This window comes from Ursus americanus, chromosome 5 (assembly GCF_024610735.1).
Source record: "Ursus americanus isolate L20-20 chromosome 5, mUrsAme1.1.p, whole genome shotgun sequence".
Lineage (NCBI taxonomy): Eukaryota > Metazoa > Chordata > Mammalia > Carnivora > Ursidae > Ursus > Ursus americanus.
This window is the reverse complement of record NC_142131.1, coordinates 21,635,887-21,652,910: the sequence shown is the minus strand read 5'-3', so window position 1 is coordinate 21,652,910 and position 17,024 is coordinate 21,635,887. Positions and strand designations below refer to the sequence as shown.

Here is a 17,024-nt window from a genome sequence, read left to right as displayed (position 1 = left end):
AAAAGCTTCTTTTCAAGATTTTTTTGGGTCATTGAAACCTTTTGATTTTATTTAGATGAACTTGGAAGCCTGTTTGTGTAGCTGAGTATGTACCAGGGCATGAAACACAATTTGGGATTCTTCAAACACAGCTGTAAGTACTTTATCACTTCCAGCTTAGTTTTCCCCTCAGACACAACTCATATATTTGCTCTAAGCCCTTTGAGGTTCTTTAAAATTGTATTACTGCCTAAGAATTACCTTTTCACATACTGAGGTATCAAAACTGAAAAAATACATTGGAATGTATTGCATTCATACTTAAGTTGCCAATAAAATCAGAACGAGCCAAATTATTTTTTTAATTAAAAATGTTTAGATTCTTTTCACCCATAAGTCTTTGCCCAACATTTTTGATTATTTATTTTTCATTAAATACTGTATTTAATTCAATAACTGGATAAGTTTTCTAAAGTCATAGATATCAAAGATTGTTTTACTCAAGGTAAATGCTATTTTGAATTTTCCTCTTTTTTTGTATATTGTTCTGTTTTTTAGTACCTCCTAGTTTAATATTATCTGTGAATTTAATTAACAGACTGTTTACTTCCCTTTGTTAACTGATGTTACATAACACCACATCTAACATCAACTCCTGCAGAATCTCTGTAATGCCTCTCTCTACATAGATATTTCATAGTTTTTTTTTTGTTCTTTTACAGTGTTCTTCAGTTTTTGACTCATGAAAGTTTAAGGAGTATGACTCATGAAAGTTCAAGGAGTTAGGAAATACAGGGCTTGAAAGAACAGAAAAAGAAACACAGAAATAGAAATTGAGAAAGAAATTAGCAGGAGAAAAGAGAACATGGGACTATAAATGAGAGGACAGAAGGTCAAGGTGAGTAGAAAAAGAAAAAAGGCAACAGACAAAAAATGAGGTATAAACATATAACCCTTTTATAAAAATAAAATGTCACTGAAGAGAGACGACGGACTTGAGATTCAGGAAGCACACAAGGAATAGGAAAGATCAAAGCCTAGATCCGTCCAATAAAGGGAGTATATCAGGTATTTGGAAATACCTCATGAAAGATATGTGTTAATCTCTTTGGATAAAAAGGACAGCACAACTCTAAGATCGAATATATGGTAAGATATTGGTATTAGGCTGATATATGGACAAACATGGTAGGTTTTTTCCTACTAGTTGAGCAACTGATGTCCAAAGATGTGGGCTGATCTAATCCAGAATTTGTTAAAGGAATGGAGGCCTGTTCAAAGCCGTTGGCACGGATGCCTAGCACTGGGCTAGGCAGGATAGGCTACACGTATCTGCAGAGTAGGTTTGTAGGTACATACACCTGTAAGGAACTAGAAAACAATAGAACTCGGTCCATAATTGGTGTTGGACTGCATTAAATATTGGCCTTTATTTGCTAAAGAATTTTCAAGAGGGGAAAGAAGGCACTTTTGTGAATTAGGCAGCATACGTGTGAACACTCAGAGATCAGTGATAAGAGTTGGTGATAACCTGCTAGGCCAGTGTCCTACATTCAAAGGCTGAGGGTGGTATTTGGGGTGGGAGTGTTGGAGGACTGGGATGCTAACGCACTGTGGCTTTCAACCACAGACTACAAGAAAATTTGTTGCGAGTGGGTGGAATTGGTACTTTGAGATTCTCTTTTTTGAGGGTCTAAGTTTAAAAGAAAAAGAAAAATTGTTCCAGGGAGGCAACTGTAAGAAGTAGGATTGCATTATTCTCTTCAGTATTATGAAATTACTTCATTATGAATTTTCTCATTTCCCAACCACTTTTCTAGAATAGTACAGGGCTTAGCAACACAATACTTTTCTTATCCACCTACCTAATGAATGACATTGAGTTGGCTTTCTCATCTATTCTTTCTTTCAAAACCATTTTAGGTACTGTATACCTCCTTCTTGATTAGCATACTATAGTATAGTGGTTCTTAAATGTGTAAACTTGGAGGGACTATTAAAACAGATTTCTGCGAGTTCTGATTCAGAGAGTCTGGGATGGGGCCAAGAATTTGCACTAACAAGTTCCTAGAATAACACTGGTCTAACACCACTCTTGTGACTAATTCATCTTCGCTCTCTCAAGTGGTATACTAAGAGGTAAGCACCATGAAGGAGTCCTCAGGATTAAGCAAGTTTGTCACTGATTTGGCAAATAGGTTTGTGCAAACTTCTAAAGAAAAGGAAAATATCTTGTGTGCACCTTGCCACCTCTTTTGGTGGTCTTTTCCTTTTTTTCCTGGATCTCTGTTAAGAGTTCCTACTCATCCCCTTTGTGCTCCTCTGTTGGTTTCATCATCTTTAGCAGAAGAAACATTGAGCTCAAAGACCAATATTTAAAGGTATTCAATGTGGGATTCCTCCTGGGAGAATTTAAAAGAACAATATATGAATGCAAAGGGCAAATTATCCATACTGTAATCTCAAACAATAGGAATGAGTCCTCCACCTATATGAATGCACATAATAGTTTATATATATTCTAGCATAAAAGACAAAACAAAACCCATGTCTCCAGCTATATTTAGTGTGAGATTTCAGTTTATTGGTAATTTTTTGAAACTATGCATAATTGTATCTGGCACTTTGAAAACCTTGACATTTGCCTTGTTCAAGGTTCTCTATGCTTCACATATGCATCCTGGAACATGACCCGCCTTCTGCACACAAATGAGTGTTGTTTGTGGCACCCCTCCTCTACACACCTCATTAGTACCCAACAGACTTCCGATGGCACTATTAAGAGTGGGGGGGGAGGAAGGGAGGAGAGATAGGACAGAGAGGAGAGATGGCGATGTGAGTGAAGAAAACAGAATGTCTATACTCTTAGAAATGCGACTTTACAATCACCATTTCTACTAAAATTCTTAGCCCTCCCCGTGAGGCTCCCCTATTTCGTTTACTTCTCTTGAGTTTCAGAACGCAGTTTAAAATTTCATTTTTTTTTAAAGCACGGAATAATCATATAGTTATTGCATTTTCTCATTTCCCAACCACTTTTCTAGAATAGTACAGGGCTTAGCAACACAATACTTTTCTTATCCACCTACCTAATGAATGACATTGAGTTGGCTTTCTCATCTATTCTTCTAGTATGAAACGAAAACAAAAAAATTAGTAGTACTGCCTCGAACTTCGAAGCAATCCCCCTACCCCTGGGCCTTGGCCGTCTGGTTACTGCGCCGCTGACTAAAGGTGTTTTTTCTACCAGTCAAGAAGCAGGGAACTGGCTTCGCGGCATCTTCCTTTCCCTTTTCCTCGGTTCCTTCCTCTCCACCCCTCCGGGTCCGTCTCGTCTCTCCTGCTTTTACAGTGCCGAGCGGCCGCGTGCTCGGGTACCCACTCCTCCCCTCTGCACCCTCTGCCCGTCAAACAAAACCCAGGGAAGCAGGCGCGCGCCACCGTCCGCGACACCGACCGGAGAAACGGCGACGCCACCGCACGCTCTAAACCCAGCGAAACAGTGAGTACGGCCGCGCACGCGCGCCCCCGCCGCTTCCTTCCCTCCCGACTCTTCCTTTTCCTCCCTTCAGGCCCAGCACCCTCTCCCCGGCGCCAGGAACGCGCCTGCGCAGAAGTTGCCCTCGCCCTCCTCCCCCGCCCTTCCTTTCCTCGGCTCCTCCTCTGGTGCCCCGCCTTCCATTCTCTCTAGTCGGTTTCACTGAGCTCTCCAGGTTGGGAGCAGTTCAGTCGATTTCCCCACTACCCCGCCCCCCTTCCTCTTTTCTCCCCACCCCTCCCATCTCCAGCCTGGTGGAGGATGAAGCGGCTGCAGTGGCCCCAGCCCCAGCAGCGGCACCGGCGGTGGCTGCGGTGGGGGTGGCCGGAACTAGGGTGGTGAAGAAGCGGTGGCGGCGGCGGCGGTGGCTGAAGGAGCGGCAGCCGCCCCAGCCGCTTCCTCTGTGCTTCCCTTCCTCTTTAGTGCAGCCAGGAAGTTTTTTTACTTCGGTGCATGTGTATGTGCGTGAGTGTGGGTGTGTAAGGTGAAGGTTTGGGGCGGCGTTTGTGCAGGCGTTGGATTTTTTGCCCACTTCGCTTCCCGTAACCCGGGCAGCTCCGGAGCCTGGGCTGTGGCCCGAGGAGGGGGCGCGGCGGCGGGCTCTCTCCTTTTGTTGTTGTTTCCTCCGCCTGGGGAGCTGAAGGGGGACGCGCCTGGGTGGGGCGGCTCGGAGCCCGGGCCTGGTGGCCCCCGGGGCTCCCGGGCGGGTAGGGTAGGGTAGAGTAGAGCGGGCTTCAACATGATGGCGGCCGAGGCCGGCAGTGAGGAGGGCGGCCCGGTGACCGCCGCGGCAGCAGGAGGCGGCGCAGCGGCGGGCTCGAGTGCCTATCCGGCAGTGTGTAGAGTGAAGATACCACCGGCCCTGCCCGTGGCAGCCGTCCCTTATTCTGGGCTGACGGAGGCCGGAGTGGCCGGGACTCTGGCTGGCGGAGCCGCTTTGGGGTCAGGGTTTCTAGGAGCCGGGTCTGTGGCAGGAGCAATGGGGGAAGCCGGACTGTCAGGGGGAGGTGCTGCTGCTGGCGTGGCTGGTGCTGCCGCTGCCGCCGGACCTGGAGGAGAGATGGCTCTCGCCAAGGGGACCACTTCGTTGCCTGCTGAGACCTTCGGGGCAGGCGGCGGATTCCCTCCTCTGCCGCCGCCTCCTCAGCTGCCCCCTTTGGGCGCGGGCCTGGGAACAGTGGACGAAGGTGACTCTCTGGATGGACCAGAATACGAGGAAGAAGAAGTGGCCATCCCGCTGACTGCTCCTCCAACTAACCAGTAAGTCAAGACAGCTGTTCAGGGATTGGAGAAGCTGGCTCCTGGAAAGAAGTGGGAAAACTTACCTCGTTCTTTCAGTTGTGATTTGTTCTGAAAAGTTTTGAAGCTTCAGGTTCCGTGCGTAGGGATTTAATTTGATCATTCATCTTCCCTACGGACGTACCCCCTGGCGTCTTTGTATATTTATTGTTAACTGTGGGAAGATGTAAAGTTTTTGAGACTGAGAAGCATGGGAAAAATGTGTATCCATTGAGAACCGGATATAGTTCTGCCTCTTCCAAATTGAGGTTGGCGTCCTGGGATTCAGCTGAGCTTGCAGCTACCAAGGCAGTCGTAGTCTCTTTTAACCTTGTGTGCATTCCCTGTTGAAGCCAGATAATTAATAAGGAGCTTTGAGTATACAAGAATTTGAATGAGTTTTGTATTGATATCATTTGAAACATGCATTGGTCAGAATGCTTTGTTTTTGTGGCACTGCAAATCCCAACCTATGCCTTTAAAGCATAGCGATGCAGAAAAGTCTTCGAATCCCTTAGGAAGATGTGGGTCAGCGAGAAAGGAAAGGAGTTCTGTGAATTACAGGTGTGATTAAGGGCCTGTCTTCTAATAGTAACTGTAATTTATGCCATAGAATTCCCGTTTATTGATATTAGTGTAATCTTTTATAGTTGAGACTTTGTAAGTACAATTCTGAAGTAAAATAAAATTAACACTTAGACACTTTGTTGGTGGCCAGTACAGTATTCTGTTTGACAATTAGTTTTGACGGTATATTGTAGATTATATAGGGCAAATGGTTTTTTTCATACAGTTAGGACCTTCCCCTTACTTGTTCCCTTCGTAAGTGAACATAGGTATGTATTTATAAAGATGGACCTTGATGAGAGGAAAATGTTTATGGGAAGTGGTAATAGATGGCAAAACTGTTTTCGTGGAGCCCTCATATCAGTATTATTTGACCTTTAGAATTTTGACAACCTTGGTGTGGTGTATCAGAGGAAAAAATATTTGGTTCATATGTTGGCAGTCACTTGGAACAATTGAAAGTTCTTGTTTGTTTGTTTTGGATAAGCTCTGGAGGATTTAGAGAGGACTTACAAAATGAATTAGAAAAAGATTCTGTAATCATTTTTTACTTCAGGCTACATCTTTTGATGTAGGTGGAAAAGTAAAATTAGCCTTATTTATGCCAGCCATGGTATAACAGTGTTGCATTCCTTTTATATTGCTCAATAGGAGTTTAATTTTTTTGTCTAATTTTATTCTGACTTACCATATGATGTCTTTCTGTCTGTTCTGGGAGTGTTAAAAATTTTAATTTTACAGCACTGTTTACATACCTTCGAGCTTTTTTGAAAGAATCAGTCAAATATTTAAGTGCTCACTACATAGTCAGCACTGCTGTTTTAAAGTGCAACTTTTCATACTGAAAGAAGATAGTCTTATGTCAGTGTTGATAACTGAATTGTATTAGACATACTTGGCATATTGTAGTTCTAATTTTTTTTTGAAATGTTTATTTTGTAGAACAATTTTAGGTTCACAGCAAAATTGTGCAGAAAATGTAGAGCGTTCCCATTAAATTTTTAATAAACATGAATGAGTACTTAGAAATTGTGGGAAGTCTATTGTGTGAGATTTCCATCATTATTAATATGTATTTGGGAATAAAAATAATATTTGTATGACTGTGTGTCTAAGAATTGATCATGTTCTGAAAAGTATCCTCCATTTATAGTATGTTTTTTAAATTTGTCACTGAGAAGTACAAATTTCCCTCTATTCCTTATCTTAGATATCAACCCAGAGTCACTGCAGGCAATAGAGTGTAGTGTTTAAGCTTGCAAATTCTGAAGTTAGACAAGATTTGGGTTGGAATCCTGAGTCTGCCACTTATAGCTGTGTGATCTTGGAAAGGTCAGTTTCCCCATCTGTAAAATGGGGATAATACTGGTACCTCCATCATATGGTTGTTTTTAAAGTTTAATGAGAACCCGAAGTATTGAGCACAGTGCCTGGCACATAACAAGTGTTTGGTAAATAGTATCCCAAAGTAACAGTAATGTAATTTTATTGTCAATAAATTGCCTATTAATTCTATTGATACAGGGACTCCCTCACTAATAGTTACTTTAAAGAATGGTTGGAACGCCAAAGGCCTATCTACCATGATTAATTATATGAAAAATTGTGACTTTATAAAGTCTTCTGGCAGGTTAATTAAGTAGGTTTAGAGATGAAATTCAGATTTTTTCTATAAATTCCTATTTTTAAAGGGCTTTAATGACTTGGTTAAATAACGTCAAATCTTTTGTAAAATTATATAAGAAATGTTCTTGGACTAATTGAATATTTATTTACTAGTGAGTGGTCACTTTAGTTATTGGATAGCATGATATTAAGGAGGTTTGGGTCACAAGTTTGAGTCCACAGTGGTTTGTTAGAGTAGGGTTCCCTCGTCGTGGAGTTCAACCTTGTATCCATCTAGTTTGGTGCTGTTGGTCACAAGAGAGTCAAATGACAATATATAGATAGACAAGTGCAAATACATAAATGCCATTAGTATTTTGTACCTTGTTTTCCTGTGTGCACAGGGAGTCATTGTCTCATTTATCACTGAGTGTTTTCATTAGTTTGGTTAAGGCCAGAAAAGTTTGTATAATTTTAACGATTATATTTATTTGAATATTTCCCTTTTCTCAAATTTTGAGGAAGAAAATTTAAAAAGCAAAAAATTCTCCCTATGTATTTTTATGCTATAGAAGTTTCTGTATCTAAAACTGCCAACAGATTTGTTTTTCAAGAGAGAAAAAAGTTAAAGGAGTTTGTCACTGGTACACCTTCTAATTTTATGAACTTGCTTTTAGTGGTCCTGCTTTCTTTGGGGTAGATGTGAAGCTAATAGTAAAGAAGCATGTTACTTTCAGTTATATGTAGAGATTTTAAACTATGAGCCTGCTGTAGCAGGATGCCCTTGGACTGAATCCAATCCACAGATATATATATATATATATATATATTGCTTTCTCTTGGTGAATTTGGACCATTTAGTAATTACTCGCCACCATTTAAAAATAGGAAGACTTCATATTTAAGAAGTCTCACTTTCTAGCATCACTTGCAAAATCACAGGATTTGGCTCTACCTGGTTGCTGTTCCTGTTTGATTATATCTTGCTAGAGCTGAGTAGTAGTTGCCCCTTTTAGGTGAGTTCTGAGCTCTAGTTTGCTGTAGCCTCCACTAGGCTTGCTTTGCCTTTGATATGATTTTCCTGGCAGGTGACGTAGATCTTACCCTGGACCTAATTTGCAGGCTTCTCAAGCCTGAAACTTGAAGGAAAAGGAAATAAGGAATGTAAATGATGCCTTTCTTTTCCTTAAAAAACAGGTAACCATCTCTACAAAAATAAAATCATTCTTAATTAAGCCAAATAATTATTAGAGGTGAATGTTAGGACACGTAGTGTTCATTAACTTTGTCACTAATTGCATTATAACTATGGGTGAGTCATTATTTCTTAATAAACATGGGGGGTGAGAATTGCAAAGATTAGTTAGGTACAGAGTGCTTGCTGACCAGGACCCAGATATTTTTTTTACCGTATTTGTATGAATAGTGGATCAGTGTAGTAGGCGCTTAATTTAAGGGATACAAAAATGAGTAAGATGCCCATTTTCTCAAGTCTTTCTTCCAGGGCAGTTACAGATCTAATAGGAAATTAGGTAAACCAACTACTATGATTCAGGCTAGATTAAGATAAATATCATGAGTGAAGTATGAACAAAAGGTCACGGGCTTTAAAAGAATAAGACATTTATATAATTAGGATCAGTAAGTCCTTGAGAAGTAGCAAGTATGTTATCCCTGTTGCTTTTTTATTTTCTAAACAAGACCTTATTGGTCCCCACGCCCTTTGCCTAATGATTCTATCATGTAAAAAAGAATTACTAGTTAAAGGAGTATAAACTTTTGACCCTGAAAGAAGAGTCTGCCCTACTCAACTCTTAATTATTTGCCAGTGGTCTGGAAGGAGGGTGAAGGAGGTGCCTGTAGTTTCTGAGAATATAGAGCACAGCCAAAGGCTAGAATTGGTTTGGATCATTGATTAGGTACTCCACGGAAACCAGGCAAACATTATTGGCAGAGATAAAAAGAAAAATGACAGGGGTACCTGGGTGGCTCAGTGGGTTAAGTGTCCCACTCTTGATCTTGGCTCAGGTCTTGATCTCATGGTCTGAGTTGGAGCCCTGCATTGGGCTCCACCCTGTGTGTGGAGCCGGGGGTGGGGGAGGGGAATATAAAGGACAGCTGTTAATTAGGAAGAAGAAAGGGAAAGCAAAACGTAGGCCTTTCTGGTTGCTTTACTCCTGTCTCTTTACTGGCCCTTAGGAAAATGAGAGAATGCCCCTAAGAGCAGCTCTGATACCCAAAACAATACCTTGGTGGGGATGGAACTTAAAATAATTGTTAACAATAACTGTTGTTACTGCTGACATTTCTTGGTTGCTTACTACATAACAAGAACTGTTCTAATCGGCTTGCATGTGTTTAGTTATAGTTACACCTAAAACAATGTTTATTTGCTCTTTATTCTAAAAGTTGGGCAAGGCTTGATGGAGACTGCTCCGTGTGTCATCTGTTGGCTGTACCATCTAAGGTGGCTTCTTGATTCATAAATCTGATGCCTCAGCTGATATGGCTGGAACAACTGGTGGATACCTGAGAATATATGACTGCCTCTCTCCCTTTACCTCCCTCTATGTAGCCTCCCCACTTAATTAGCTTGAGTTTCTCCACAGCATGGAAGTTGGGTGTCATGAAGGAGGTGTCAAGAGGACAAGCCTCACTGTGCCAACACTTACCAAGTGTCTGCGTTCTTTGTGTTTGCTGATATACCAATGACCAGTGCTAACAGCGTGACCCAGTTCAGATTTAGTATGGATGGGGACTGTACAAGGGCATCGATACTGGGAGGTGAGATTTGTTGAGGGCACCAAAGTGACAACCTACCTCATGTGTTATTCATTTACATGTAATACCAGATAATACTAAGATAGGAGTGGTGAGGGATGAGATGGGAGAAAGGGCAAGTACTTACAGGTTCTTCCCTTAGGCTTAACATGGTAAATTGTTTTTCGCTAATGATTCAGATATCCTCACAATAGATTTTGCTTCTGACCATTATCTTAATTTTAAACTACGTTTATGGAGTATGGATGCTGGTTATGGCTCACAGTTTGAATGTGCCGTGTATGTGTGGTAGGTGTGTCATCTTGAAATCACCTGCAATACCTTTCAGTTGTGGGCTAAGTTAAAAACAGTTGTCATGTACAATTTATTGATAACTTCTCCGTGTGTCTAATCATATCTCAACAGGATTTGGGGTATGATTTTAGGCCTTTCAATGATTAAGTGATTTTTGTGAGTAAAACAATGAACATTTGGGGGAACAAAAATATAAAAGAATATACAGTCTACTTGGAAGATGAAGCATTAATAATAGAGAAGATGGTAAAATCTTACAGATGTGTTGTATAGATACATATTTCACATTGGAGGATAGTTGTGGAAGAGTTTAAATAATGAAAGTATTTGAAAGAATAAATTGAAATTTCATACCGTAATCCTCTTTTACTGGAGTTTTTTTAGAACGTTTGATTAGCTTTTGTAGTATTGGTGTTTGATATTATAGTCATGAGTGGTAGGCATAGATACACAGTATTTTAGTAATAGAGGAAACTCTCATCACCTAGATGCAGAAGCAGACTGACAGACTGCCCAGATACAGAAGTAGAGTAGTTTGGTTAAGGTCACATAGCTAGGTAGTGGTAGAACTGGGACAGATTCCAGTTCTCATAATTTTACAGATATGTTTAGATTTGAGTAATATTTATAATTAATTTTGGGGGCGGAGGGGATGAAAGGCGGAGGCCCAGGATTTACTAGTCCTTTACCATATGCTAGGTACTTTACATAGATTATATCTTTTATTTCTCACAGCTATACAGTGAGAATTGATATTCTCCTCATTTTTATTATTGGGAAAGCTGAGTGATAGAATTGGAATTCTGATGCAAATACCATACTTTTTCTTTGCTTTGCCCACTTCCATTAAGTATAATACACACACATATATATGTGCACTTATATAAAACATACTTCAGGGCTGGTTGGTCACTGGGTATTATGGACTGCATTTTGTCCCCCTAAAACTCATAGGTTGAAGCCCTAAGTTTCAGTGTGGCTGTATATGTATAGGTCCTTTAAAGACGCGATTAAGATTAAATGAGGTCATAAGCGTGGGCTCACAATTCTTTTGGACGTTATTAGAAGAGGAAGAGACACAGGAGTGCACATGCACAGAGAAAAGGCCATGTGAGTTAACAGTGAGAAGGTGGCCAGTGAGAAGGAAGCCAAGCAGAGTGGGCTCACTAAAAAGCACCTCTGCTGACTCTTTAATCTTGGACACAGCTTTCAAAACTGTGAGAAAATAAATTTCTGTGGTTTAAGCAATCCAGTGTGGTTTTTGTTATGGTAGTCTGAGCTGACTGATAACACTGGATAACCCTGTCTCTTTAAAAATGGCTTTGGGTGATTTTGATGCAGATCAGATGCACATTTACTACTTGAGAAACAGGGTCCTGATGTTTTTATTTCCTATCTTTCATTGTAGGAAAGAAAAACTTTCCTTATACTTTACCTTCTTTCCTTATATGTTAGTGATTTATCTCTCTCTTTTTATTTGGAGGGGGGCCATATGTGTGTTGAAATGGAAAAATTATTTAGGTGCCTGTCTGATTATTACAGTGTGAAAAGATCCTACATATGACCGTGGATGGTAGCCATGGAAAAGCCCGTGGGGGAGACATTACTCCAGCAAAATTTCTGTATTCATTCTGTGTTCATTATTGTAATATTCAGTGTTACACAATTTTGTGTGCATGTATGTGTATATTTTTTAAAATTATTTTGTCTATGTGTCAAGAAGATAAACACCTCCTCAAGCTTTATCAAGCTACATTATCAGCTTATTACAAAAGATATAACGCAGGAACAACCAACTGGAAGAGAAGCAGTGGGCAAGGAATGTGGAAAAGGGTCCGGAGCGTCCATGCTCTCTCTGGGAATGCCACTCTTCTAGCCACTCTCCCACCTCCATGTGTTCACCAATTGGAATCTCTCTTGCTGTTACTTTTAAAATTCCCTTTCTCTTATATATCTGTCTGAAGCATAAGGGAAAGACCTAGAGATTCTTCTTAACTCTTTTAAGACTTCTTTGTAGGTATAACCCATTAGACTGCGGGTTCACAGTTCAGACACTTACATCACTTTTTGCACCAGATTCTCCTCACCCATGTCTATCTACCTACCTAAATTTTGATTTATCTCTCAGATTTTTAAATTACATTTTATTTTGATGTAATTGTAGATTAACATTTAGTTGTAAGAAATAATACAGAAAGCATTTGTCCTTCACCCATTTTTTCCTCAGAGGCAACATCTGGTATGACAACCAGAAAGTTGACATTGATTTAATTTACATCTTCAGATTTCACTGGTTCTGCATAAAATTGTGTGTGTGTTCAGCATGCATTTAGTTCTATGCAGTTTTATCACATGTGTAGATTTGTGTAATCATCACTACAGTAAAGATACAGAACAGCTTCATCACCACCAGGATTCCTTTTGCCGCCCTTCTATAATCAAACTCACCTCCTTGCACCTCTCCCTTATTTGTGACTCCTGGCCACCACTAATCTGTTTTTCATTTTGTTGTTTCAAAAAACGTTATACAAACACCCCCCCCCCCATTGTACAGATGGAATCATATAGTATGTAACCTTTTGGGGTTAGCATTTGTTACTCAACATAATTCCTTCAAGATTCATCCCAGTCATTGCATGTATCAGTACTTTGTTCCTTTTCATTTGCTAAGGAGTATTTCATGGTATGGATGTAGGACAGCTTAGCCATTCACCTATTGGAGAACATTTGGATTATTTCCAGTTTCGACTATTAGGGGAAAAAAGCTGCTGTGAACATACGTGTTTATGTTTTTGTGTGAACATAAGTTTTCATTTTTGTCTAATAAATATCCAAGAGTGCAGTTGTTGGATTATGTGGCAGTTGCGTGTTCAGTTTTATAAGAAACTGCCAATCTGTTTTTTCGCGTGGCTGTATCCTTTTACATTCTCACCAGTAATGTATGAGCAATCCAGATTCTCTGTATTCTCACAAGCGTTTGATATTGTCATAAATTTTTATTTAAGCTATTCTCATTGGTGTCTAGTGATCTTCTTGAGGTTTTAATTTGTATTTCCCTAATGGCTCATGATGTCGAATATCTTTTCATATGCTAATTTGCTATCTGTATATCCTGTTTGGTGAAATGTTTGTTCGTGTCTTTTGCCCATTTCCCAATAGGATTGTTTTGTTGAGTTTTGAGAATTCTAAATATTACTCCGATGTCTGCTCTGTGCAAATACTTTCTCCCATTCTGTAGCTTCTCTTTTTTTCCTTTTAGCAAGATCTTTTTGTGCGCAAACGTCTTTAATTTTGTTGAGGCTTGATTTATTAATATTTCTTTTTGGAGGCAAGTCTGAGAACTCTTCACCTAGCATAGGTCTCAAAAATTTTCTACTGTGATAGCTTAATAAAAGTTTTATATTTTAATGGTTTATAGTTAAAATAGATCTATTTTTATTTTTATAGTTAAAAATAGATCTATTTTTATTTTTATAAAAGATAAATTGAAGTTCATATTCTTGCCTATGGATATCCAGTTGCTCCAGCACCATTTGTTGAAAAAGTAAATATCTTTTCTCTTTTGAATTGCTTTTTCACTTTTATAAAATATCAATTGGGCATATATGTATGTGTTTACTTCTGCGTTCTCACTTGAGTTCTGTTGGTTTATAAGTTTCCATTTGCTTATATCATACTGTTGATTACTGTAGCTATGTAGTAAGCCCGACCATCAGGTAGAGTGGTTCCTCTCACTTTTCAAGATGGTTTGAGTTATTCAAAGCCTTGTGATATTTACATAAAAATTTTAGAACAAGCTTGTCTATATTTACAAGTCCTATTGTACACCTCTTGTTAAATTTATACTTAATTTTTTTGTTTTCTGTGGAGGAATTTTGTGAATATTATGTTTTTTATTTCAGTTTCCACATGTTCATTATTAGTACATAGAAATGTGGTTGATTTTTGCATTGGTCCCGTATTCTTTGACCTTACTAAAATTACCTTTTAGTTTTTAGAGGCTTTTTACAGTATTCTTTCTAATCTCTATGCCTTTTATTTCTTGTCTTATTGCAGTGGCTAGAACTTCTAGTACTGTATCGACTCCAAGTGGTAAGAGTAGACATCCTTGCTTTGTTCCTTGTTTTAGGTGGAAAGCATTTAGTATTTCACCATTAAATATGATGCTAACTGTGTGTTTTTTGGGGGGATGTGGGTAATTGGATAGATACTCTATCAAGTAGATCACCTGTCTTCCTAGTTAACTGAGAGTTTTTATTACGAATGGGTGGTGGATTTTGCCAAATTCTTTTTCTGAGTCAGTTTATATGATCGAATTTTTTTTTCTTTAGCTTGTTGATATTGTAGATTACACTTTTTTTTTTTTTAATGTTGAACACTCCTTGCATATGTGGAATAAATTCCATGTCGGTATGATATGTAATGCTTTTCAAATATTGCTGAATTTAGGTTGTTTTGTTGAGAATTTGTGTCTAAGTTCATTAGAGATATGGTCTGCATCTTTCTTGTGGTATCTTTGTTTCATTTCAATATTTGGGTAATATTTACCTTACGGAATGAGGTAGGCCATGTTCCCTCCTTTTCTGCTCTTTGGTAGAGTTTGTGATGTTTTGGTATTCTTTAAATATTTGATAGAATTCTCTGGTGAAAACATCTCAGCCTGGGATTTTTTTTTTAGAATTAAAATTATGAATTCATTTTTTTAATGGTTGTGGGATTATATATTTATTTATTATTTACTTTGGTTGAAACTTGGTAGCACAAACAGTCCCTAACTTAAGGTTTTTTGTCTTTATGATGGTGTGAAAGTGATACACATTCAGTAAAAACCACACTTGGATTTTGAATTTTGATCTTTTCCCTGGGCTAACATTATGTGGTAAGATTCTCTATTATGATGCTGCAGCAAATCATAGCTCCCAGTCAGCAGTCACAAGGGTAAACAACCACAACCTATAACACTTAAAAGGATTCTGTACCCTTACAACTGTTCTGTTTTTCACTTTCAGTATTCAATAAATTACATGAGATATTCAACACTTTTTTTTTTTTAAATAAAATATGCTTTGCATTAGATGATTTTGCCCAACTGTAGGCTAATGTAAGTGTTCTGAGGAGGCTTAATGTAGGCGAGGCTAAGCTCTGATGTTTGGTAGCTTAGGTACATTAAATGCATTTTTGATTTGTGATATTTTCAAATTAAAATGGGTTAGCTGGATGTAGCCCTATTGTAAGAAGTGGAGGATTTGTATGTGGTTGATTGAGGAACTGATTCATTTCTTCTAATTAGTCTAATTTAGGAGTGTAAACTTCTTTGTATTATTTCCTAATTACCCTTTTAATGGCTCTAGAATGTTTAGTGGTACTTTCTTTTATTAATGATGTTGGTAATTTGTATCTTCTCTCCTTTTTGTTTTGCCAGTCTTGCTAATGATTTATCAATTTTATTTTTTCAAAAGATTTCAAGGGTTTTCTTGATTTCGGTTTTGTTGATTTTTGCTTTTATTTTTATTCTCTTCTGATTGCTTTGGGTTTATTTTCTTCTGTCTTTCTAGTTTCTTGAAGTAGAAATTTAAGATACTGATTTGAGACCTTTTCTGTTTGCTAATGTAAGCATTTTAATGCTATACCTTTTCCTCTTGGTACTGTTTTAGTCGTATCCCACATCTTTTGATGTCTTTTCTGTGTTGTCTTTTCGTTTTTACTCAATTCTGTGTTTCCTTTTTAACTTTACGTTGAGATGTATTTGATGCTTTGAGGATTCTTTGCTGATTTTCTGTTTAGTATTTCTGTGAGTCTCTGAGAGGGAAATCTTGAAGTTCCCAATCATAACTGAGAATTTGTCTATTTCTCCTGTTAGCTCTATCAGTTCTTCATGTATTTTGCTTGGTATGTACCATTTAGGATTGTTATGTATTCCTGTTGGACCCATCCTTTATCATTATATAATATTCCTCTTTTCTCTCTAGCAATTGTCTTTGCTCTAAAGTTTGTCCAAAATTGATATAGCCATTCCTGCTTTTATTTTGTTTACATGCATCTTTTCTGGTACTTTTTCACCTCTTATTTTAAGTGAGCCTGTAGTTGGGTCATTTTTCTTAAGTCCACATTGCCAATATTTGCCTTTATTTGGCATATTTTAACTATTTACATTTATTTTAATTATTGATATGTTAGAGCTTACTTTTTAAAGAAGTTTTTATTTTAATTCCAGTTAACATATAGTGTTATATTAGTTCGAATACAATGATTCAGTAATTCCATATACCACCTGGTGCTCATCACTACAGATGCACTCCTTAATCCCCATCACCTGTTTAACCCACCCTCCTCCCCACCTCCCTTACCTCTGGTGACCATTAGTTCTCTATAATTAATGGTCTCTATAATTAGTTCTCTATAATTAAGAGTCTGTTTCTTGGTTTGTCTCTCTTTTTTCCCCTTTCGTTTGTTTTGTTTCTTAAATTCCACATACGAATGAAATCATATGGTATTTGTCTTTCTCTGACTTATTTCTCTTAGCACAGTACTCTCTAGCTTCATCCATGTTATTGCAAATGGCAAGATTTCGTTCTTTTTATGACTAATATTCCATTGTATATAAATACTGCATTCATCCATCAGTCAATGGACACTTAGACTGCTTCCATATCTTGGCTATTGTAAATAATGCTGCCATAAATGCATGGGTGCATGTATCCCATTAAATTAATGTTTTTATATTCTTTGGGTATTCTTTGCACCCAGTAGTGCAGTTGTTGTATCATAGGGTAGTTCTTTTTTTAACCTTTTGAGGAACCTCTGTTCTGTTTTCCACAGTGGCTGCACCTGTTCGCATTCCCGCCAACAGTGCAGGAGTGTTCCTTTTTTCCACATCCTCACCAACACCTGTTGTTTCTTGTGTGGTTGCTTTTAACGATTCTGACAAATGTGAGGTGATACCTCATTGTAGTTTTGATTTGCATTTCCATGATGGTTATTA

The 17,024-nt window shown here is 38.6% G+C and overlaps 1 protein-coding gene across 4 annotated transcripts in view; it reads left to right on the top strand.

Annotated features, from left to right (window-relative positions):
* Positions 1–3,659: 3,659 nt before the first annotated feature.
* Positions 3,660–17,024, top strand: part of RASA1 (RAS p21 protein activator 1) — a 112,077-nt gene continuing 98,712 nt past the window's right edge. For all 4 annotated transcript variants that reach the window (XM_087862004.1, XM_087862005.1, XM_045796317.2 and 1 more), the window contains exon 1: positions 3,660–4,777. In XM_087862004.1, the coding sequence (XP_087718130.1) occupies positions 4,257–4,777 (521 nt within the window). In that variant the 5' untranslated portion in view covers positions 3,660–4,256. The remainder of the gene's footprint in view (positions 4,778–17,024) is intronic.